At 38.4% G+C, this 23,335-nt stretch overlaps 3 protein-coding genes across 3 annotated transcripts; 2 read left to right on the top strand and 1 right to left on the bottom strand.

The window, feature by feature from the left end:
• Positions 1-4,007: 4,007 nt before the first annotated feature.
• GCK72_020354 (uncharacterized protein) lies at positions 4,008-7,558 on the top strand (the record flags this gene model as incomplete). Its single annotated transcript, XM_003115993.2, has 10 exons — positions 4,008-4,058; positions 4,106-4,378; positions 4,423-4,593; positions 4,640-4,762; positions 6,136-6,276; positions 6,327-6,425; positions 6,478-6,627; positions 6,677-6,823; positions 6,874-7,044; positions 7,253-7,558. 10 exons carry the CDS (start codon positions 4,008-4,010, stop codon positions 7,556-7,558), a joined length of 1,632 nt encoding a protein of 543 aa, XP_003116041.2.
• A 9,583-nt stretch (positions 7,559-17,141) lies between these two features.
• Positions 17,142-21,699, top strand: GCK72_020353 (uncharacterized protein; the record flags this gene model as incomplete). The annotated part of the gene is made up of 5 exons (XM_053733527.1): positions 17,142-17,312; positions 17,360-17,512; positions 17,557-17,727; positions 17,774-17,890; positions 21,145-21,699. 5 exons carry the CDS (start codon positions 17,142-17,144, stop codon positions 21,697-21,699), a joined length of 1,167 nt encoding a protein of 388 aa, XP_053582440.1.
• A 773-nt stretch (positions 21,700-22,472) lies between these two features.
• Positions 22,473-23,067, bottom strand: GCK72_020352 (uncharacterized protein; the record flags this gene model as incomplete). Its single annotated transcript, XM_053733526.1, has 2 exons — positions 22,473-22,620; positions 22,883-23,067. The coding sequence occupies 2 exons, from the start codon at positions 23,065-23,067 to the stop codon at positions 22,473-22,475; spliced, it is 333 nt and encodes a 110-aa protein (XP_053582439.1).
• Positions 23,068-23,335: the final 268 nt, after the last annotated feature.

Here is a 23,335-nt window from a genome sequence, read left to right as displayed (position 1 = left end):
AAAATCAAAGGTACAAAATTCATTTTCAAAAGAATGGATATGAACCTGCGGGAATACATCGTAAATGATCCAGATACCATGGAATCACTTCCAGAATCAGAAAAAGCTCAAGCCACCACTATCAAACTGCTAGGTTACAAATGGAATTCTACAGAAGACACTCTCACAGTAAAAATTGCTGTGTTGGATATTGACCACCCCACAAAAAGAGATGTTGCTTCCAAACTTGCTGAGACCTTTGATCCCCTTGGACTTGTGTCACCTATCATGGTCCCTTTCAAAAGGCTCATGCAAAGAATATGGGAAAATGGCAAGAGTGTCAACTGGAAAGATCGAATTCCAAAGGAGTTACTTCCAGATTGGAGAGCCCTGCGGAACATCTTCATTGATAGAGAACTCACAGTCGCGAGACAACTCACGCCAAATTACAATTATTCCGAAGTCCATCTGCTAATGTTCAGCGATGCGTCCCAGGATATGTATGCGGCATGTTGCTATGCTTGCTACATCGTGAAAGGTGAAACACCAGTTGTAACTCTGCTTACCAGTAAGAACAAAATCCGTCCATCTAAACACGAGAGCTGGACCATTCCAAAACTCGAGCTACTTGCAATCCAACTAGCCTCAAATCTTGCGTGTGCCATCGTCGCAGAGCTAAGAATCACTATCAATTCTATCAAACTGTTCACCGACTCTTCCTGCAGTATTTACTGGGTTCTTTCTGAAAATAACCCCCGGCAATGGGTGGCTAATCGGAAAACGACGATCAATGACAATATGAAAAAGATGGAAGAGTGTGGAATTCCCACTACCATCCATCATTGTCCCACCAAGCAAAACCCAGCTGACTACGCAACCCGCGGAATGAGTACCAGAGAAGTACAGAACAGTAAAATGTGGTTCGAAGGCCCAAGCTTCCTGAAAGCTGATCCATCAACATGGCCATGTATGATTGCAGGAAAAGTTACCTGTCCAGCTGAGTTCCGAGAACTGGTGTACTCCGAGATCCTCGATCCGGACACCAAAAAGAAAAGGAAACCACTCATGGAGAAAAAAGTAGCCAAACCAGCCGAGAATGTCCAGCGATCCGCGGTTGAACAGAAGACAGACGACACAGTCATGATTCTAAACAGCCAAACGACGAGACCCGGATCTTTCATCCCATATACAGTAACAAACTCTCTTCAAAAATTGACAAAAATTGTTGTACTAATATTAAAAACATTCAGCACAATCAAAAACAAGTCTTGGGAAAGTCCAGTAATGACTCAGTTCTCAAGTTCTGACTGTCCGCTACATCAAGCGAAAGTCGCCAGATTGCTCATAATCACCGAACACTACAAAGACTGTGATTATCTAGACTACTCATTCCCGTCCGATATCGAGCACTTCACTGATACTTATGGAGTTCGTCGGGTACACAGAAGAATTACATCTCCAGTACTTCCACAGGAAGCCAGTGAGCCAATTCTCATCCACCCGCGGCATCCATTGGCGAAACTCATCGCTCGCGAAACACATGAAATCAATGGACACATGCCAGAAGTCTATACAACTTCAGCCATAAAAACGAGATATTGGATCCCGAAATTGGGAGGCATTCTAAAGAACGTGATCCGCGGTTGTGTCAAATGCCAGAAAGTAAACAACTTTCCATTCGATTATCCATACACCAAAGATCTCCCACTATGCCGGACCACTCCGTCCAAACCATTCTCGAAAGTCGGCTTAGACTACCTTGGTCCAATCATGTACCGCGGTGACGATGGTCAAACCAATAAAAAGGCATATGTCTTGGTCTACACCTGCTTGATAACACGTGGAGCAGTGCTGAGAGTTGTTCCAGATGGAACATCACAAGATACATCCTCACCCTGAAAATGATTTTCAGAGAAATTGGTGTACCCAAGGTCATCTTCTCAGACAATGCTTCCACATTCAAATTAGGCGGTTCCATGATCAATAAAGACATCGAAGATTCAGTATACAGTCATTCCCTCGTCTCATTCCTAGCCACCGAAGCTATCGATTTCAAGTACATCACACCCCTTGCCCCATGGCAGGGAGGAATCTACGAAAGAATCGTGAAACTTGTCAAACACCAGCTAATAAAAGAGTGCGGAATACGAACTTATGACTTCTACGATCTCCAATACATTGTATCAGGTGCACAAGCTATGGTTAACAATAGACCACTAATTCCACACTCAAGAAGTCCACGTGACATGATTGCTCTCAGACCCATGGACTTTATAGCCCCAGGCGTCATGACTGAAATTCCAGCAGACTCAGACAAGTCAGATGCGCTCCCAAGGAGCACAGAAGCTACTGTACGAGCTCATATCGACAAAATGGAAGCAGCCACTGACAGACTCTGGGAGACTTGGTCCAATGGATACCTACTCCATCTCAGAGAGAACATGCACACCAAAAAACGCTCTTCGTTATTACGACCCGCGGTTGGACAATTGGTGATTATTGTTACCAAACTTCTAAAACGGCACAAATGGCCATTGGGACTAATCGTTCATGTCGAAAGATCAAAACGCGACGGACAGATTCGATCCGCGATTGTAAAGTGCAGAGGCAAATTATACTCTCGTGCAGTCTCTCAGCTGATTCCTCTTGAATTAAATCCACTGAACCGCCCTAATATTGCAACAGAGGAAGAGACAGAAGACACACAGGACTCTAGTCCAAGAGAGCTACCAGCACCCGCGGTTCTGTTCGATCCAAACATGAAATACGCCCCAGAGCTATTCCCGTCCAAAGACTTACCAAACATTGCTGAATGTGAAAACAAAAACCCCGATCATAAAATAAATGAATCAAATATTATAAATTTACCACTGAACCTAAACACCGATCATCTTGAGAATAATGTAGTGTCTGGTGATACAGATGACGATTTTGAAATCATTGAAAAGAGATTGGGAACCGCGGATACTTTTCAAGATCCACAAAGAGTCTTACCGGCTGAAGCCGCGGATGACGATATTTCGGAGTTGCCAGCGGGCAGAGTTAGAACATATCTTTCTCGAAAAGCCAAAGAGCTTCCGATCAATTACGTTCATCACGCTGACAGTCGGGAGACCGCTGGCACCCTCCCCCCGGGAATGTTGTCAACTATTTCCCTAAAGACAAATTTGTCGACAACTGAAAGGCTGAATGATGAGCCCCACATGGTTTTCCCCGCAAAACTAGGCTCATCATCGCCTTACTAATCTCTTATTTCAATATTGTTCCAATCTGTTCACTAATTCACTTTATTTATCTCTTTTTAATCTCCTGTTATCAGGAATATTCAAATAATTATAATTCAAATTACCGCTCTTAATTCCCTTTTGTCAGTAAACACGCTCTATCGCTCATCTACTCTCCTCCGCATCAACACTATCTCGTTGTCGGCGGCCGCGACGCGTGTCCGCGTAGCGGTCGACCGCGCATCTCATTCCAATCTCGTACAACGAGAGAGGACCGTTCACCTACTTTTTTGGTAGAATGCGTGAGAGTGAGAGAGTTTTCCGGCGAAATAGATCCATATAATTTTCCAGGACTATTTCTAGCCAATTTAGCGCGAACTGACGCTAGGAAATTCCTAAAAACTCCACCTTTTTGGGCCCTTTAGGCCAATTCAAGCGATCCGCGGTTGTGACCGCTCATTTGTCTACTAATCGACCCGCGGCACTTCCAGCAGGACGCTTCTCTAAATATATAAAATTATCTCTCTTAAATTTATCTAAATCTTTCGTAAATAAATGGATCATTGTCTTAAAACTTGTGTTCTGTTGTCGCATTGCTCATCCTCACACTTATAGCCGTTATTCTCACATTTTAACCAGTTAGGGAAGATTTTATCCGGAGCGGGTCTGTCTCCGACCGCATTTAAGGCCCGCCTCCACAGAAACCACAAACCCGCTTCTTCGACCACAACACTGAAATCCAGTCCAAACAAGTCGGCTGCCAAATCTAAATATCTGGAACCCTCTGAATCTTCTGATTCAGAAATGGAGGAAGATAGCGATGCCGATTCAAACTATGAAGAACCTCTGGCAAAGGTATTTTTGTTTTTAAAGTCACTCGCTTTGGAAAATAATGTTTTTAGAAAAAGAAACTGATCAAAAAGAGAAAAACTCTCAAAAAAGAGTTGGAAGAGGAAGGTTCCGGAGAGGAAGAAGACTCCCAAAAATTGAAGAAGAAGAAGTTGGAAAAGCCAAAGAAGAAGCGAGTAAGAGCACCTGCTCCCCGAATTGAGAGAACGGAGCATCAAAAGAAAGTTGCGCTCAAAACATTGGAGAAAATATATCAACAAACTGATACACCATCATTACCACTGAAAAGAGAAATAGCGGAAGTTCTTCTCACAACAACGAGAAATGTGAGTATTGGAAAAAGTTATTCAAATTGTTGAATATTTTTCAGGTTAGTCGATTCATGAATTACCGTCGGAATAAAGAGCGAAACCAAGGCAAATATGTAAAAGTGAACAAAGAAATCAGTAAAAAGTTAGAAGAATTGTTCAAAATAAATCCGAATCCAACAACGGAAAGAAAAAAAGAAATTGCGGAGGCCAACAAGTTGAAACTACAAGCAGTGAGTTTTAATTCATGAGTAGTTCATTACAGAAAAACCATTTCAGGTTTCTAACTGGTTCATGAACAAAAGGGATCGACTAAAAAATCCCGAGAAATGGGAAGAGTTGAATGAACGGAAACGATTTTTGATGAAAAGGCAACATATGAAAACGAAAGCTCACAATCAGGTAAGAATGATGTAAATAGCAAGGTGAGGGCAGCGGCGACGCCCGGTTTCCGCAACCAAATTCTTCGGTCCCGGTTAATTGTTTTTACAGTATTGTTTCTCAAAAACTGCACTTTTTGCTTAAACAGTTCCCATAAAATCAGGCTATAAAATTCTATACAGTTTCAGTCTATTAAAACATTTTGGGGGTACTCGATTTTAGAACTCGGAAAGATAGAACTGCGACAAAATAAAACTGCAACAATATATAACTGACTAAAATAGAACTGAACAAAATGGAACTGCGACGAAATGGAACTGCACGAAATGGAACTGCTACAAAATATTATAGAACTCTAGTTCGAACGGAGCGCGTTTGCATTCGTGACTTTTTAGAAGAATTATAACCAATTTTCGAGGAGAAAAGTCGACTATAAATACTTATTTTATGGAGATAAAGTCTTTGTCTATTTAATAGTCATCAAAAAACTGTATAAAATAATATTAGATAAGCCCAATAAGCGTTTTCAAAACCAGTGGTAGAGTTCTATTTTGTAGCAGTTCTATTTTAGTCAGTTATATATTGTTGCAGTTTTATTTTGTCGCAGTTCTATTTTTCCGAGTTCTAAAATCGAGTACCCCCAACATTTTGAAAGCCTTTTTTTCGGGTTACTGTATACATTACTCCTCAATCACTTTGTGAAGTGTACACAACTTTTTGGACTAACTAGGGAATGCCTCCAGGTGACCCAGACGTCGAGGGCAAAAACTGAATATATATATATATTTGGAATCAGCGTTTTCTCATCTTTCCAATGATATATGTCACAAACCATAAAAATTACTTTAAGTAAGATTTATTGGCTCTATTCCAGAATGAGGTATAAATTTTGGCTGTTTTCAGTGGAAAATGACCAACTTTGGCAGTGTTTTTCAGTGTCCCCTGATTGTCCGAAAAACTCAAGTTTATTTGGGTTGGACAGAGCAAAAATAGTACATCATTTTTAAAGTTAACCATTTTTTGTATGGACACTACCATGAAAGTTACAAGTAAAGAAACCCATCACTCCCTGAAATCGAGTAATTTCAATGCAAATTAGCGAAAATTTGGAGATTTTCACTATGTCAACCTATAACTTTCAAGATAGTGTTCCTACAAAAAATGGTCAATTACAAAAATGATGTGCTATTTTTGCTCTGTTCAGCCAGTACAAAATTGAGTTTATCGGACAATCAGGTGACACCGAAATAGACTGTCAAAGTTGGTCATTTTCACTGAAAACACCCAAAATTGATAACTTTTTGTCCGGTACTGTACTTTTCAAATATTGCGTTTCGCAACTTTCATAATAAATGAATGAAGTATTCTAAAACAATGTAATGTTTTCATTTCAGCTGAACGGAATCCCTCCGAAAGTAATCTTCTTCGATGAAGATCAGAAGAACTACATGAGAGCAAGATTTCAAGAGTTTAACCTCCCAACAACAAAACAATGCGAGCTCTGGGGACAAGAAATCAATTTGACTGGCACCCAGGTTCGGAATTTAGAGAGAAAAAAGCTTTAAGATACAACTCATCAGTACAGGTTTACAATTTCATCAAAAAAGTAAGAGAGTTCAGTAGACCGGGAGTTCGAGAACAGCGAAATAAGAGGAAGCGAGAAAGGCAAAAAGGAGCACCAAAAGTAAGCCAGTTTAAATGTCATTCTCCCGTATTATTTGTATCATTTGTTTCAGAAACACTATCGTTTCGTTCCAAAAGGACACCCACCACTTTCTGAGGAAGAAGCTCTTCCCATCATTAAGAGAGTTCTCGAGGAAAACCCGGATTACGTAGAAACAAAAAATGGAGTGTTGATGAATCAAATTTACTGGCCCAAATACAAAGTAAGCCAAATCTTGTATGTATACGACTAATATATTACTCTTGTTTCAGATAAACAACTATATCAGACACAATCTACAACAAGAACCCTCTGCTAAAAATGGGAAATTTTTAGAAGAAGAGTTTCAAAAACATCAATCTATTTCGTTGTCTCATGCCAAGGATTTGTCCAAAACGTTGGGAATCAGTATCGAATATGTGAGTAAACTTATGATACTTTCAAAAGTTCCATCAATGAAGTGATTCAGATTCGGAACTGGTTCTCCACACAAAAACGCCGTACTTTGGAGAAGTATCTCGACGAGAAGCAAGAGCTAGACAGATTGCCTGCTCAAATGAAGATATTGGAGATCGAATATCTAAAAAATAATGTGATCAATTCAATTGAAGTGGCGGAACGAATAGGAGGAGTTAAGATCGTAAGTTTTTACTTTAAAAAAAATATACCTACATTAGCGTGCAATGAGCAACACAATTTCAATATTTTCATTTGTTTAACTAAAAACATCAAAATTGGATATCTTATTGCTACTGTACTTTGAACTAACAAACGCTCTTCTAATATTTGAATATTTTGACAACACTATTTTCTCACTATTTGTCTTCTATTAAAAATGTTGTTTACAGGCTCTTGGTTACTTCCGGATGAGAAGAAAATTGGACAGAAAAAGAGGAAAGAAGGTCCCTGAAGAGAAAGATGTCCCAAAAGTCAGAAAACGTCGACAGAGCAAGAAACCTTCCAAAAAACAGGCCATCACGCAAGAAGAAAGCAGTGATGATTCAGATGAATCTTATGGTGATTCAGATGATTCAGATGATTCAGATGATTCTGAGAAGTCTTTCACGGATTCAGATGAATGGGACAGCGACGATGATGATGAAGTCGATAAAGTCTTTAAGAGGGAGCCCAAAGAAGAGCCAGAAGATGAGTAAAATCTTCTATTCTATCATTTTCTGTTTCTTTATTTCCACAGTTCCTCGTTCTCATCTGTTCTCTTACTTTTAATTTTTTCGGGTCTTCATCTCGCTTCTAATACCTCCAAACTCAATTTTCATAACTTCTTCAAGTCTTTCACTTTCCCTCTTAGTATTTGTAAAGTGTTCTCTTCTGAATTCTTGTCTTCCGGGTCATTTTTAATTTTTTTAAATCTAATTTATTTATTGACTGGAATATAAATCATGCAAATTAAACAGGAGTCCGGATCATGCCCCTCACGAGGCTAAAGACCTGGTAGGAGGGCGAAATAAGAGGAAAGCAAGATATTAAGTCCGAAGGTATGGGGAAAAATGGGGGGAACGAGAATTAATTGTCATGAGGAGAAAAGATAAGAATGAAATGGGTGAAGTAACCGAAAAGGGGAAGAGGGGGCAAGGTAAAGAGCAAATTCACAGGGGGAGATCATAGTCTATTAATTGAATTATTGAGCAGGGAGACAACGCAGTTGATTACAGCGGAGTAAAGCTAACGAGGATAATTTGGAAATGTGAAGATCGAATTTGAGATCTGAGTCGGTTAATAGACCCAGATCCCGTACTACTGTAGATTCGGAGATGGGGATGGAGTCTACATGAAATGGGTGACGAGAGTTTTCGGGACCTAGCCTAAGAAGAGAGGTTTTGGTGTGGGCTAATGGGAGAGCGTTGGCGGAGGCCCATTTGGATACTAGGTTTATACCGTGTTGGAGGAGAACTGGGTCGTGGGAATACAGTTTAATATCATCAGCAAAAGCGGCAAAATGAATGTTTGGTGGGAGTTTCAGGAGTAGGTCGTTTATGTAGATTAGGAATAAAAGGGGACCTGATACAGTTCCTTGCGGAACACCCGAGGGAATAGGAGAGATTTTATTGTCTAGGGATCCGTTAACCATTACTGAGAAGGTGCGTTCTTTAAGGAAAGCTTTAAACCAGGAGATGTAAAGGTTTGACAGACCAAAGTTTGCAAGTTTTTTGATCAAAATAATGTGATCTACCTTATCAAAAGCTTTCCTAAAGTCAAAGAAGACAACGTCTAGAGAATGGTGAGTTTTCAGGATTCTTTTATAGTTTGCGGTAGAGAAGACCAGGGAACTAGGGCAGGAACGGCGAGCAAGAAATCCGTGCTGGTGGATGGAGAATCGGTGACCTAGGTCCGTTCTAATTTGACGGCAAAGAATTCTTTCAAAAATGCGGGCGAATGGATCGGTGAGCGAAATGGGACGATAGTTTTGCGGGGATGAGGGGTTCCCTTTTTTGAAAACTGGGATGATAGTCCCATGTTTCCAAGCGCTGGGGACAATAGATGTTTTGAGGGATTCAGAATAAATGATAGAGAGGGGTAGGGCAAGGCTGGTGGCGCAGTTTTTTATTATGTAGTAATTGGCTAGGTGAAGGGAGAACCCACATTTTGGCGGAATTTTGGTGATGACTTGCTCAATTACCCAAGGGGAAAAGGTGTCCCCGGGTGACTGTTGGTGGGCGGAAGACGAGGGGTTATTGGGAACAGAGGAAGATGGGGTGTGGGAGCTAGTGTTATAGTTGGAGAGGAATTCGGAGGCAAATATGGATGCTTTGGAGGAATCTGAAGTAATAAGGTCTGTGCCAATGGATAGATGGGGAATTTTAGACCTACATTTGAGCCGTTTATTGATTAAAGCAAGCGCTGATCTACTGTGTATGGCGGATAATATATGTTTTTCCCGGCGGAACAATTGTTTTTTGATGTCATGCTGAATTTTTTTTAGGCGTGTTTGAAATTTTCGCATTACATCGGGCGCAGGACTGGGAGACTTAAGGACTTTTGAGTAGGAGAAGCGAGCACGTTTGAGCTGTCTGGCCAGATTAGATGGACCACGGGGTTTGGTGGGAGGTATAGTGGAGGTGTGTGAGACAATTAAACTGGAAAGAATTGTAATGAATTTATCATACTTATCGGAAGGAGATGGGTGGGTACTGAAGATTAGGTCCCAGTCGGTAGAGGCCAGCGCTGCGTTTAAATCTCTAAAGTTGCATTTGCGGAAGTTCAGGCGGTTGCAGGGTTTGGGGGCTGGGAGGGTACCGATAGGATTGAGATAAGGGGGACTAAAAACACAATGAATAGATAAATGATCGGAATTAAGGAGAGGTGGGTTTCTTTCAAGTTTGAAGATAGGGAAATCGGAAGAAGATATGATGAGGTCAAGAATGCTGGAGGAGGTTGCGCCGAGTCTGGTGGGAAAAGTGATGTGTTGGGTAAGCCCACGCGAAATTTGTGTTTAGACATGGCGTCCAATGTCATAGTCCTGTCTTAATACGTTTTCTTCCATCATAATTATTCCCATTCCCCCTAAATTTTATCGTTTACATTGTTCTTCTTACTTTTTTTCACAATATCATCAGACCCCTATCTTTCATGACGTGGTTCTTTCAATTCTTGTGTTATTATGTTTCTTAATAAACTTGAAAAAAATACATACCTACTCGACAGTCACATCAGGACCAGACCGGTACTAACGCCGACCAAGATACGGTCAACTTCCTACCAACTTCTGACCCGGACTGACTCTCGACTTTTCAGTGAGAACCTGAAAAAAAACCCTGAAGATTTTCGGTCGTGAGATAAAAATCCACTTACATAACTTTTCCATTAGGCTTGAGCACCTCCACAAGGCCTCCAGAACGAGTATCATGGGATTCAGAAATATAGAAGATCCTAAACGTATCGTCTGTTTTCGGATCGATTCCGATCCACTGTAATACCCAGAACGGTGGTGTTGTGAAGGAGGTTTAGTCGCCGTAAGGAACCGACTGGTCATCTCAACAACGACAAACGGGGAGGCGGTCAACTGTTATTTAGAAATAAGGAGGGCAGACCTCGCTCATTGCACCCTTTCTTTTGTTTCTTGCGTTGCCATTGATTTTCTTTATTTCCTTATTTTGTCCATTCCGTTCGCAATACCTGAATTTTGCAGAGTTATTCAAGGATAAATTGATAATCTTCTGAATATCTAACAACGGTAAGTGTTTGTAACTAATTGCAGACTGAAAGTTTTTACTAAATTTATTATTTCTATTGAACGGAGAAAGAGAGTGAGAGAGAGATAGTATAAAAGAGGCGCAGCATGAGAGAGGAAATATATAACCCACATGTAAACGCGTTGTCTCCCTCAGCACTGGCGTTTTTCGCCGCGTTTTCTTTTAGACAGCAAAAATGGAAAAATAAATAACGTTTTCAGTCTTTGTGGCCGCTTTGAGACCTGACAGACGGGGAGAAGATCTCATGAAATTCACTAGGTTTACTTTATAAAGAAAATGAAAAAAACGAAGAGACGGGTGCACCTTTGGCGCGTTTACAAATAAGAGAAATTAGAATGTGGGTATAACCGAACTTTCCTCATACAGAAGGAATTTTTTTTTGAATTTTAATACACAAAAATAGTTTTCAAGGAATTTTTATAATTTAATTCACTGTAGATCCACTTAAATTCATCAATTTACTCGAATTATAGCTCAAAATATCCCAAAAACTCCTTTTTCAAAATTTACTGTGGAGAAACATGTTTTTCGGGAAAAAGGTCCCCTTTTCAGTCTGTATGGTTAGTTTTTGCTAGCAGTTCCCACAACGTAAGAGGTTTTTTTGTTAGCTGGTGTACCTTCGCCGCGTAGAATTGTCGGTCTATCTTGAGGCTTTATAGATGTTTGGAAAAACCTCTTGGAACCACAGAATACTTCTGTTTTCAGTTTTTAATAAACATGTTTGTGGTGTTTTCTCGAAAATTTGTTATACTCTTTCCTATAATCGAAAAAATAGTTTTTTTTTATTTCAGATGCCTCGCTCAAGAAAAGCTCAAGAAGTGTCCACAGTTTCCAGCCCGGTGAGTATTAATTTACTAATTATAAATTGAGAAAATTCGAATGACAACAACTCCTTCTGGCCAAAACGTTTCAACCACTTTGCGTTATTATCCATTAACTTGTCTTTAAGTTGCAGAGGGCCACCCGCAAAGCCACTGCATCCACCCCGAATTCATCATCCACCGAACCGTTAGCCAATGTACAAACTCCCAAGAGGAGAGCAGTTCACCTTGATGTTACAACAAGAGTGAGTCTATATTTTTATCGAGAAAACAAAAACAATTATCTGATCTAAGCTTAACATTACTTTTTAATCGGTTACAATCATTTTCTAGCAATGTCCGAGTGAATGAACACTCATAAATTCTTAGTTTCTATTACCACTACATCAATAATTTACAGAAGAGGTCTGCTTGTCGTCCCTCAACCTCTACTCACCATGTTCCGGATTTATCGGACGAAGATGAACTATGCGATCCAACTGAGGTCCGATCTCCAGTGAGTAGAATAAGGGCAACGCATTCAGTAAAGTTTGATTTTCAGAAAATTCGAAAGTCTTCTCGGATTCTGGAGAACGACAAACCCGCTTTTTCGTCCAAATCGCTGAAATCCGATCCAAATAAGTCGGCTGCTAAATCTAAATATCTGGAACCCTCAGAATCTTCTGATTCAGAAAGCGAGGAGGATAGCGGAGCCGATTCGAATTATGAAGAGCCTCTATCAAAGGTATTTTTCGTTTTAAAGTCACTCGCTTTGGAAAATAATGTTTTTAGAAAAAGAAACTGATCAAAAAGAGCAAAACTCTCAGAAAAGAGTCGGAAGGTTCCGGAGAGGAAGGCGATTCCCGAAAATTGAAGAAAAAAAAGTTGGAAAAGCCAAAGAAGAAGCGAACCAGAGCACCTGCTCCTCCGAGAACGGAGCACCAAAAGAAAGTTGCTCTTAAAACAATGGAAAAAATCTATGAAGAAACGGATCGACCAACATTAGAAATGAAAAAAAAAATGGCTGAAGTTCTTCTAACAACGCCGAAAAGAGTGAGTATTGGAAAAAGTTATTCAAATTGTTGAATATTTTTCAGATTAATCGATTTCTGAACTATCGACGAAATAAAGAACTAAACAAGGGAAAATTTGTTAAAATCAACAAAGAAATCAGTAAAAAGTTAGAGGAAGAGTTCAAAGTAAATCCGAATCCAACAACGGAAAGAAAAAAAGAAATTGCGGAGGCCAACACGTTGGAACTACAAGCAGTGAGTTTGAAATCATAAGTAGTTCATCACAGAAATGTAATTTCAGGTTACCCTCTGGTTCTTACACAAAAGAGATAGAGTTAGAAATCCCGAGAAATGGGAAAAAATTAATGAAAAGAAACGAATTATGGGACGTGAGGAACGTTTGAAAATCAAAGCTCAGGTAAGAATGATGTTGATAGAAACATACTTTGAGTAAGATTAATTTGTTCTAATCCAGAATAGGGTAATTTAAAATAATTCGTTTCGCAATTACGACGTTTCAAAACCATAAAACAAGCAATAGGTTTTGTCAAAAATCGGGTCAGAAAACTTTTTATCTATTTCTTGTTTTTACATATATTCCCAGGGCTTTTGATACACTAAACATTTTCAACAGACCCTAATATGCAAATGAGGTGTGGTTGCGAAATGTCGTAGTTGTTAAATGACGCAATTGCGAAATGACTATCAGCGAAATTTGTGTCGATTTTTTTTTTCATATTCATCAGATTTGTAACTTCTAAAGTTTCTATTTTGGAATAGAAGCGATTTATTTATCGAAATTAGAAAACTGAACACATGAGCAATTGGTGTGTGTTCATTTATTAAAAAAAAAGAAGTTTTTGAATAATGTTCACTGAATTACTTTCAGAATAAGTTGAACCCACGCCCTACAAAACAAATCTTGTTCAATGAAGATCAGAAGAATTTCATGAAAGCAAAGTTCGAAGAGTTTTACCGCCCAACTACAGACCAGTGTGAAGCCTGGGGGCAAGAAATCAATCTGACTGGCACCCAGGTTCGGAATTCCGAGATAGAAAACTTTAAGATACAACTCATCCTTCCAGGTGTACAATTTTATCAAAAAAGCTAGAGAATATAGTAAGCCGGGAGTTCGAGAACAGAGAAAGAAGAGAGAGCGAGAAAGGCAAAAAGGAGCACCAAAAGTAAGCAAGTTTGAATGCCATTCTCCCGTATAATTCTTATTATTTATTTTAGAAACAATATCGCCTTGTTCCAAGAGCACACCCACCACTGTCTGAGGAAGAAGCTCTTCCTATCATTAAGAAGGTTCTCGAGGAAAATCCGGATTACAAAGAAACAAAAAATGGAGTGTTGATGAATCAAATTTACTGGCCACGGTACAAGGTAAGCCAAAATTTGAATGTATACAATTAATAGATTACTCTTGTTTCAGATAAACAACTACATCAATCAAAAACTACGGACGGAACGACAACAACGCAAGCTAACTCCTCAAAATGTGAAAGTTTTAGAAGAAGAGTTCCAAAAATATCAATCTATTTCGTCTTCTAAAATCAGGGAGCTGTCCGAAACATTGAAAATCAGTAACCAATATGTAAGTAAACTAATGATACTTTCAAAAGTTCCATCAATGAAGTGATTCAGGTTCGGACTTGGTTCTCCAAACAAAGACGCCGTATTTTGAAGAAGTATCTCGTCGAAAAGCAGGAGGTGGACAGCTTGCCTCCTCAGATGAAGATGATGGAGATAGAGTATCTAAAAAATAATGTGATAACATCTATTGAAGTGGCGGAACGAATAGGAGGAGGAGTTAAGATCGTAAGTTCTTATTTTTGAAAAAATACACCTACAGTAGCGTGCAATGAGCAACACAATTTTGAAAACATCAAAATTGGGTATAGTATTGCAACTGCACTTTGAACTAACAAACGCTTTTTTAATATTTGAATAATTTGACAACACTATTTTCTTACTATCCGCCTTCTATTAAAACTTTTTTAACAGGCTCTTGGTTACTTCCGCATGAGGAGACAAATGGACAGAAAAAGAGGAAAAAAGGTCCCTGAAGAAAAAAACGTCCCAAAGGTTAAAGGAAACAAAAAACGCCGACAGAATAAGAAACCTTCCAAAAGACAGGCCATCACGCAAGAAGAAAGCAGTGATGATTCAGATGAATCTGATGGTGATTCAGATGATTCAGATGATTCAGATGATTCAGATGATTCAGACGATTCAGATGATTCAGATGATTCTGAGGAGTCTTTTACGGATTCAGATGAATGGGACAGCGACGATGATGATGAAGTCGATAAAGTCGTTAAGAGGGAACCTAAAGAAGAGCCAGAAGATGAGTGAAAATCTTCTATTCTATCATTTTTTGTTTCTTTATTTCCATAGTTCCATCTTCTCATCTTTTCTCTACTTTTTTAATTTGTTCTTGTCTTAATCTCGCTTCTGATAACTCATAATTCAATTTTCATGATTTATTCAAGTCTTTCACTTTTCCCTCTTTGGGTATTTCTATTTCTGAAGTGTTCTCCTCAAAATTCTTGAACTCCGGGTCTTTATCTACGTTCTTTAGATGCGTCATGGTCCTGGCTTCCTTCAATATGTTTTCTTCCATCCTAATTCTTCCTGTTCCTCTAAATTTTATCGCTCACAATGTTCCTTTAACTTTTTTTTCTAAATATCATGAGAGCCCTATCTTTCATGATGTGGTACCTTCAATTGTTATTTTCAGGAGTTTCTTAATAAAGTTGTAAATATTAAGAGAGGAATATACAATTCCTACAGAATTGTATCTTTTTGCTTGATGTAAGAGTCACAGTTACAATTTCTTTGTCTTGACCCTTTCATCTTTCCGCTCTTTGATGGTTGGCCGTCTGGCTGAATCATCATCTATCTCATACTAACCTTCCTCCAATGTGTTTTCTTCCATCCTAATTCTTCCTATTCTCCGTAAATTTTATCGCTCACAATATTTTTTTTTTCTCAATATCATCAGACCCCTATCTTTTATGACGTGGTACCTTCAATTGTTGTTTTATTCTGTGTTTTTTTAATAAACTTGAAAAAATACACATGTATCAGTTGCATCCCCTGGTTTTACTGAATCGGCCCCTCTCCTTAAATCGCCAATGGACAGGCGCCAAGGTAAAAATAGAATTTTTGAGAGACTAGGAAAAGTACGAAAATGAAATGCCCAACCGGGTTGGTGAACTCGATTACCTTTCTTTTTAGTATAGTTTCATTATTATTTTACATTATTCTAACTGAAAACATCAAACGTCGAACATCCTTTCTTGTTATCGGAAATGTATTTAAAAACAAATACAGTTTTATACTTTTTCTCCCCCGCTGTCCGCACTGCCCCCTTCGACCGAGGTCGCTAGCGCCCTCATTTTTTTTTGTAACAGTAGGCTTCTTGATTCTTTTCTCTTTTGTTTCTACCTACTGTTATATACAGTAGCGAGCATAAGTGAGCACCCCTTCGTTCTTTCATTTATATCTCAGCTAAAACAAGTCTGTTTTGCATAAAACTTTTTTTTTGAAAGGTAGCCAAAGTATTCAGCAATAAAAACTTTTTTTGAAAAATTTCTATCACTGTTTGTTTTTCCGATAATCGATTTTTCCTGATCTTGGTTTGAAAGTTAAAAAAAAGGTTTTATTTTTCTCTTGCAGTCATTGGGTTTTTTGTGTCAAAATGTTTGAAAACACTTCAATACAGTGCGCCCAACCGCCCCTAGATTTTGTGGTTCCAAACAAAACCAGAACAGATACAAAAAATCTGTGATGACCATTCGATTCAGGGTACAAAGAAACCCTGCCGGCCAAATTTTCATGATTTTACCACTTTTCTTATAAGCGTACCACCAAAAAATCATTTTTTCAGCCGTCCAATTTGGATAGAACCACCTGGAAAATCGAATTTTCAGTTGATTTTCAAGAAATATTTTTCTTGGAAACATTTTTAAATCAATCGAAAGATTTTTTTCTGTTGTTTTCAAACAGTTTCATAATAATTGTGGCGTTTTCAACCCCAAAAGCAAATGTTAGCCACCTTCGAATTTTCACCAATCTAAAATCTTCAGAACTTCGGAACGAGTATCTCTTATCACAGATCACGTATCATTGTGAAACTTTCTGGTTAAATTAATAGAGACATTTATAATAAAAATAAGCAATGGATCTGTAAAAATATGCATTTTCTGAAAAGTTATACTCCCGGTTCTCGAACCCATTCCGACCAGATTCTACTATTTTCAAAAATTGTGTCCAAGATATGAATTCTTGGATCTGACTAAAGAAACATTTCAAAAAATGTCAAAATAGTGCTGAAATGCATTGAAGTATAGACAATTTTTCATCGGTCATTAATCGAATGGCCATCACAGATTTTTTGTATCTGTTCTGGTTTTGTCTGGAACTCCAAAATCCAGGGGGGTCCTATCATTATTGGACGCACTGTATATCTATTTTTGCCTGTATTACCTTTGTCCCGGTATTCTCTTCCCCTTGTCATTTTGTTTGTTTTCACTACCCTCCCTTTTATCGTTTTAACATTCCCTTGATTTTTACATTTCTAGGCCCTCCCTGTTTTTTTCACTCGAAACAGTCTCATGAGGTACCGTTTCGAATATTTTGTATCTCTATGTTTTCCTTCTGGTCGCAATAAATAAAAAATAAACATTTGATTCTCAGTGATTTAGAATGTCTTCTCGGATCCTGGAGAACGAATCCGCTTCTTCGATCAAAAAGCTTAAATCTGATTCAAATATGTCGGCGTATAGTTCCGATTATGTTGAAACCTCTGAATCATCTGATTCAGATAGCGAGGAGGATAGCGGAACCGATTCAAATTATGAAGAGCCTCTGCCAAAGGTATTTTTGTTTTTAAAGTCACTCGCTTTGGAAAATAACATTTTTAGAAAAAGAAACTGGTCAGAATGATGAAAACACTCAAAAATCATCAAGAAGATCAAGAAGAAGGTTCCGGAAATAAAGATGGCAACTCCCAAGAAGTAAAGAAAATGCCGATGAAAAGAAAAATAGCGGAAGTTCTACTCACAAAAAATAAAACAGTAAGTATTGGAAGAAGTTATTCAAATTATTGAACTGTTTTCAGATTAATCGATTTCTGAAATACCGACAAAAGAAAGATCAAAACAATGAAAAATATCTTAAGATCAACAAAGAAATCAGTAAAAAGTTAGAGGAAGAGTTCAAAATAAATCCGAATCCAACGACAGAAAGGAAAAAAGAAATCGCAGAGGCCAACAAGTTGGGATTACGAGCAGTGAGTTTGAAATCATGAGTAGTTCATTACAGAAATGTAATTTCAGGTTACCAACTGGTTCTTAAAAACAAGGCGTGAAGCTGAAAATCCCGAGAAGTGGAAAGAATTGAATGAAAAGAAACGAATTTCGGATCGTGAGCGTCGTAGAAGAAAAAAAGCTGAGGTAAGAATAATGTTAATAGAAACATACTTTGAGAAAGATTATTGGCCTCTATTCCAGAATAAGGTATTTTCAAATAATTCATTTTGCAATTCGATGTTTCGCAACTGCAATATTTCGAAACTAAAACGCTTCGCTACCGTTCAACTAGCAATAGTTTGACCTAGTTTTATCGAAAACCGGGTCTGATAACTTTTTTCTATTTCTAACAAGCATTTAAATGTAAGAGACAATGTCTCGCTCAAGCCACCAGGCCATGTTACACATGCACCAAGTTGATCCGGTTCGGCTGATTTTTCAATATAATAGTACCCTAAGAATTCTAAGAATTTCATACCATACCATATTAGGCTCTGCCCCCTTTGACCTACCGAAACGATCAATTGAAGTTGAAAATTGAAAATTTTTCTTTCGAAAGATAGGATCAAAATCTCTTCAGAAATGGATTGCCAGTCTTATTTTGTGCATTTTATAACGTAACAACTTTTTTCTAACTGTCCTGCATCATATAGAAAAAATCACTTTTTTGAAAAATTTGTCTATTTTTTCATGTTTTTTGGATTTTTCGGTTGGTCGAAGTACTGCAGTCCGACGTAAATCTATGATGATTAGATACATATTTGTGTGGGCTATCTGAAAAAAACAAAGACTTACCCCAGATTTGGGTGTCTAGCCGAGTTATGATCCAAAAAGTGACGAAATTTGATGCATTTTAACGTACCCCCCATGGTAAAAAATGGCTGGGTGACAAAAATCAAAAATATTTCTGATTTGAGTTTTCTAGAGCTAGAGTAGTACTCACACAACTTTTCAGACAATTCTGGTTGAGTTTCAGTGAGATACAGACACCTCTTCAAATTTTTCGAGCCAAAAAGTTTGAGCTCTTGTAACTTTCCAGATTATGACTCAAAACCTTAGAAACTTTTAGAAAATGATGAAATATACTTCAAAAACACAAATAACCAGCTGAAAAGAAAAATTTTCATTTTTTCAACTTCAATTGATCGTTTCGGTAGGTCAAAGGGGGCAGAGTCTAATCTGGTATGGTATGAAATTCTTAGAATTCTTAGGGTACTAACATATAAGACGGTTGAAATTTCAAAAGTACAGATAATTGAAGAAAAATTTTAAAAATTCAAGCATTTTTGGACCACTCCATTAATATTGTTTTCTTTTCTTTCCCGTGTTTATGCCGTTAGAAAACATAATATAAAGCAGATATATTCAAAATCCAACAACTTCCTTTTTATCTTAACAAACCACATATTTAAGTGAAAAAATTGGAGCAGATTTATTAAAATATAAAAAATGGACAGAAAATAAAAGAATAGACAGGGCAGATTTTCCAAGTTACAAATTCTGGACCAACATTGAAGATCTGAAAAAAGAAAATTTTTCACGTGAAGTTTATTTTGGAGCAGATTTTTCAATTTGAGAAATCTGGACAGAAAAAATAAATTTTGTTATTTTTGCCGTGAGTTCCAACTCATCCGTTGTTCGTGGTTTTAGGGCAGAAATTGAAAAGGGAAAATTCTGGATCGGGTGGTATGTTAAGAAGGTGAAAAAATAAGAATTCTGAAATTTAATATATCTCATTCAACAGCTGCAAATATTATTAATTTTTCGATAAAGGAGGAAAAATAAAATTCTGAATACGCTGAAACCAACCTAAACAATTGAAACCGAATAAATATAACAGAATTTTTCTACATTTGTTACGTTTGAGTATTGTTCGGTTTCAAATCATCAACACAGCCGATGCGAAGTGAGCAAATTTGGAACCAAAAAGAAAAACTTACGAAACTTCGAAGTTCCACGTGTGCGAAAATTTTGTTTTTGACACATGTCTCGATCAAGCCACTAGGCCATGTTACACATCTGCCAAGCTGATCCGTTTTTCCTGATTTTTTGATATGTTAGTACACTGAAAATTCTAAGAGTTTTATACCACACCCCATTAGGCTCCGCCCCGTTTGACCTACTGAAATATCGAGTAAAGTTGAAAAACGAACTTTTTTCATCCGGTAGTTAGGATCTAAATCTTTTTATAATTAAGATTTCAGTTTTATTTGTACATTTTATTAGTTTAGAACTAATTTCGGCTCTTTATGATTTAACGGGGGTTTTAAGAATTAACGGGGGTTTTAAAAATAGACGGGGGTTTTAAGAATAGACGGGGGTTTTCAGAATAAACGGGGGTTTTGAGAATAAACGGGGGTTTTCGACAAGTTCTATTTACTTATACTAAGAAAACCCCAAAATGGTCAGAAATGACTACACTCCCTCCAGTATACATTTTTTTCATAGGCTTTTCCAATTTTTTTGGTTTTTTTTTTCATTTTCTCATTTACTTATCTATTTTGTACGTCGCATTGTTTTTTGATCAGAGAAGTGTTTTTTTCCTCTATTCGTTTTGAAAACTTCCCGTCAAGTTGATACTTTTCCGTGAATCTAGAGCGTTTCAAACTATTGCCCTACTTTCTTTCTCAAAGATAGCCAAGGACAATACTCAGCGTGAAAGGTCAGATGATGTGGAAAATTATTTAGAATTTTTCACGCGTAGGAGACCGTGGATAGGGGCTTTGTTCAAGGAGGGAATGAAGAGCGCCAACATTGAAAAACGTCTTGACATTCCATTAGCATCAGTACGATGTTGGTTACCTTCAAAAAGGATGGAAGTCTCTAAGAAAGGAAAAAAATCCGGCCGACCAGCAACAGGCAACACTTGTAGGACTCGAGGAATAATCAAAAAAAAATCTCCCGCAATTATGATATCAGCATAAACAAGATCGCTATGGTTCTAAAAATCAATCGTGGGAGTGTCCAAATTATTGTCAAAAGGCACTTCGACCTCAAGTCCGACAAACTATGTCAAAGACAGTCCCTTTTCGTCCAATTCCAAGCTTCACAACTTGAAAAATCGAAAAAGTTGCTTTTCAATCTGCAGGTCAACGCTACCCGTATCGCAGAATCCCTTCAAAGACATCTGCTAGAAATTGGTGAGCTTCCAGATTTACTAGGAAAAAAGGTTAATAGAGCTAAGCCTGAAGCTTCTGAGCCGGGCACCGACCCAGAAGAAGTCGAGTCACTAGGGAGAGCTCTAGTCCAAAGCTATGTTCCGATTATCGACGAAAAGAAAGGTATCATAGCCGACCTACTTCGTATTAAAACGGACTATACTGTCATGAATTGAACGTGAGCGTTCAAAAAAAAAAAAAACGGACTATACTGTCATGAATTGAACGTGAGCGTTCCAGCTTCTCCAGAAGAAAATTTGGACCAACTTCCGAAACCCAAGAGTACAACAACTCTTCGATAACACACATAACACCAACAACTATAGTAATCAACAAGGGCAAAACACGCCAAGATATCCAACTAACACCGAATACTCTAAACAACCTGAACATTCGGCATACAGAGGAAACTCTCAAGATGCCCGTAATGCGCAGAATCCAGAAACCAATCTGGAACGTTCGAGAAGTCATAACAATGAGTCCGTCTCAAATCAACAACGGTTTCTTCAAAATTATCCACGCTTCACTAGTGAGTCCAACCACCAATTAGAATCGAAGGTGAACAGCAACATCGACCAAACTACATGCGAACTCTGCCAAGGCAGATATCCTCTCTCCGCTTGCACAGTGAATAAGGATGTACTCATGAGATACTGTGCCACGACAGGGAGATATGGAATGTACGTCCCTCCTATACGCAATCCGCAACTGTCCTCTACGTCTGATGAAAAAGGAAGACGCCGAATGAAAATTGGAAAAGCCTATGAAAAAAAATGTGTACTGGAGGGAGTGTAGTCATTTCTGACCATTTTGGGGTTTTCTTAGTATAAGTAAATAGAACTTGTCAAAAACCCCCGTTTATTCTCAAAACCCCTGTTTATTCTGAAAACCCCCGTCTATTCTTAAAACCCCCGTCTATTTTTAAAACCCCCGTTAATTCTTAAAACCCCCGTTAAATCATAAAGAGCCCTAATTTCTAGCTTTACTGCATCATGTAGAAAAACAACTTTTTGAAAAAAAGTTCAATTTTTTTTATATTTATTGAATTTTTCGGTTAGTCAAAGTACGGCGTTTTAAAACAAATTTATGACGATAAAAACATATTTGTGTTGGCTATTCGAAAATATAAATACAAAATTTTGTCGATGGTTACGTCTTTATTAGAACATAGAACAATCACCTCTATAACGAAGCCTCAGTGGCTTTTATACATAGAAAAGGGGGGAGGAGTTTTAATATAAACAATAAGTGATGTGGGGGAAGGAATGTCGGGGGATAAGAATGTGAGGATGAGGAAACAATATCAATCAGGAAGCAAAGGGGAAAGTGCAAAAGAGATCAAAAGATTATGATTCATCATCAAAAAGGCACCCGGAATCGGGTTGACTCCCGGCTCGGCAATTGACTTGGCCTAGGTTGATGGATTTCGGTCTGAGTTCGATCTGATTTGCCGTTGGCTTCCATCCCTGCTTTTCCCTCGGTTTCGCTCTTCTCAGTGACTCAGGTCTGCTAGTTGTCGGTCGTATCGGTCTGATAGCTCGTTTTGTCGATCGATCAAGTATCGTTTACTAGGTTTCGATTCCTGCTCTCTCGTTTGACGTTGGATGTTTAGACTCATAAGAGAGAGGCTCCCAGCAGCAAGATTTGGGAGTTACGTCTTCGATTGTTGATTTTTTCGGCACATTCGTTGTGCAATGCACCGTTTTCTCAAGTTGACTGAAACTGGAGATGTCCATTTTAGTCTTAATTAGTAGCACGTTTCAAATCTTTGTTTCGTGCTTCAGTAGGAAAAAATTTCCCAAGAAATTCTCAGAGGAAGAATTCGATTTTCTTCGACTTGCTCTCAGCTCCTTTTTGATCTGTTGTAGAACACATCCTCGCATCGTGTGCCTGTCCGATATTTTGAATCCAAATATCGAACACCAACTGGCTCCTTTAGCTTCATCGTCAGCCAGAATCGCTTTTCTGGCACTGTCACTCGTGTGTCCAGTCCGCGGATTTCTCATTTTTATCGCAACGTTGACTTCTGCATTCTCTGTCCAGTTTCGCTACTTTTTCCTTTGGTTGTTGTTGAGCAAATCGATCTTCTTTCCTCGGTGGTGATGTCCATAAATTGACTCTCCCCAGTGCCTGGAGAGTCTGGCTTGTAGTGGTGATGTCCATATGTCCAACTTCGTTAGTCGCTCGCCCTCCCGGATGGAGTGAGAAGTCGTTCTCCCCGCCCGGGGCCACGCGGTGTTGATCAGAGTTCAAATCCTCGATGCACCATATTTACAAAAAAATATAAAAATTTTACATTTTTAGTCGAAAACTATTTTTTCCAAAAAAAAATCAAGAGCATTTAAAAAAAAATTTGAAAAGTTTTCAAAATGGGCCGATCGGGCTGGACCAAGCTACGGGCCGGGCTACAAACCGAGCCGGGCCGGCCTGT

The sequence above is a fragment of the Caenorhabditis remanei genome, chromosome V, assembly GCF_010183535.1.
Source record: "Caenorhabditis remanei strain PX506 chromosome V, whole genome shotgun sequence".
Lineage (NCBI taxonomy): Eukaryota > Metazoa > Nematoda > Chromadorea > Rhabditida > Rhabditidae > Caenorhabditis > Caenorhabditis remanei.
The sequence above is the reverse complement of the archived record's forward strand: the minus strand, read 5'-3'. Positions and strand labels throughout refer to the sequence as shown.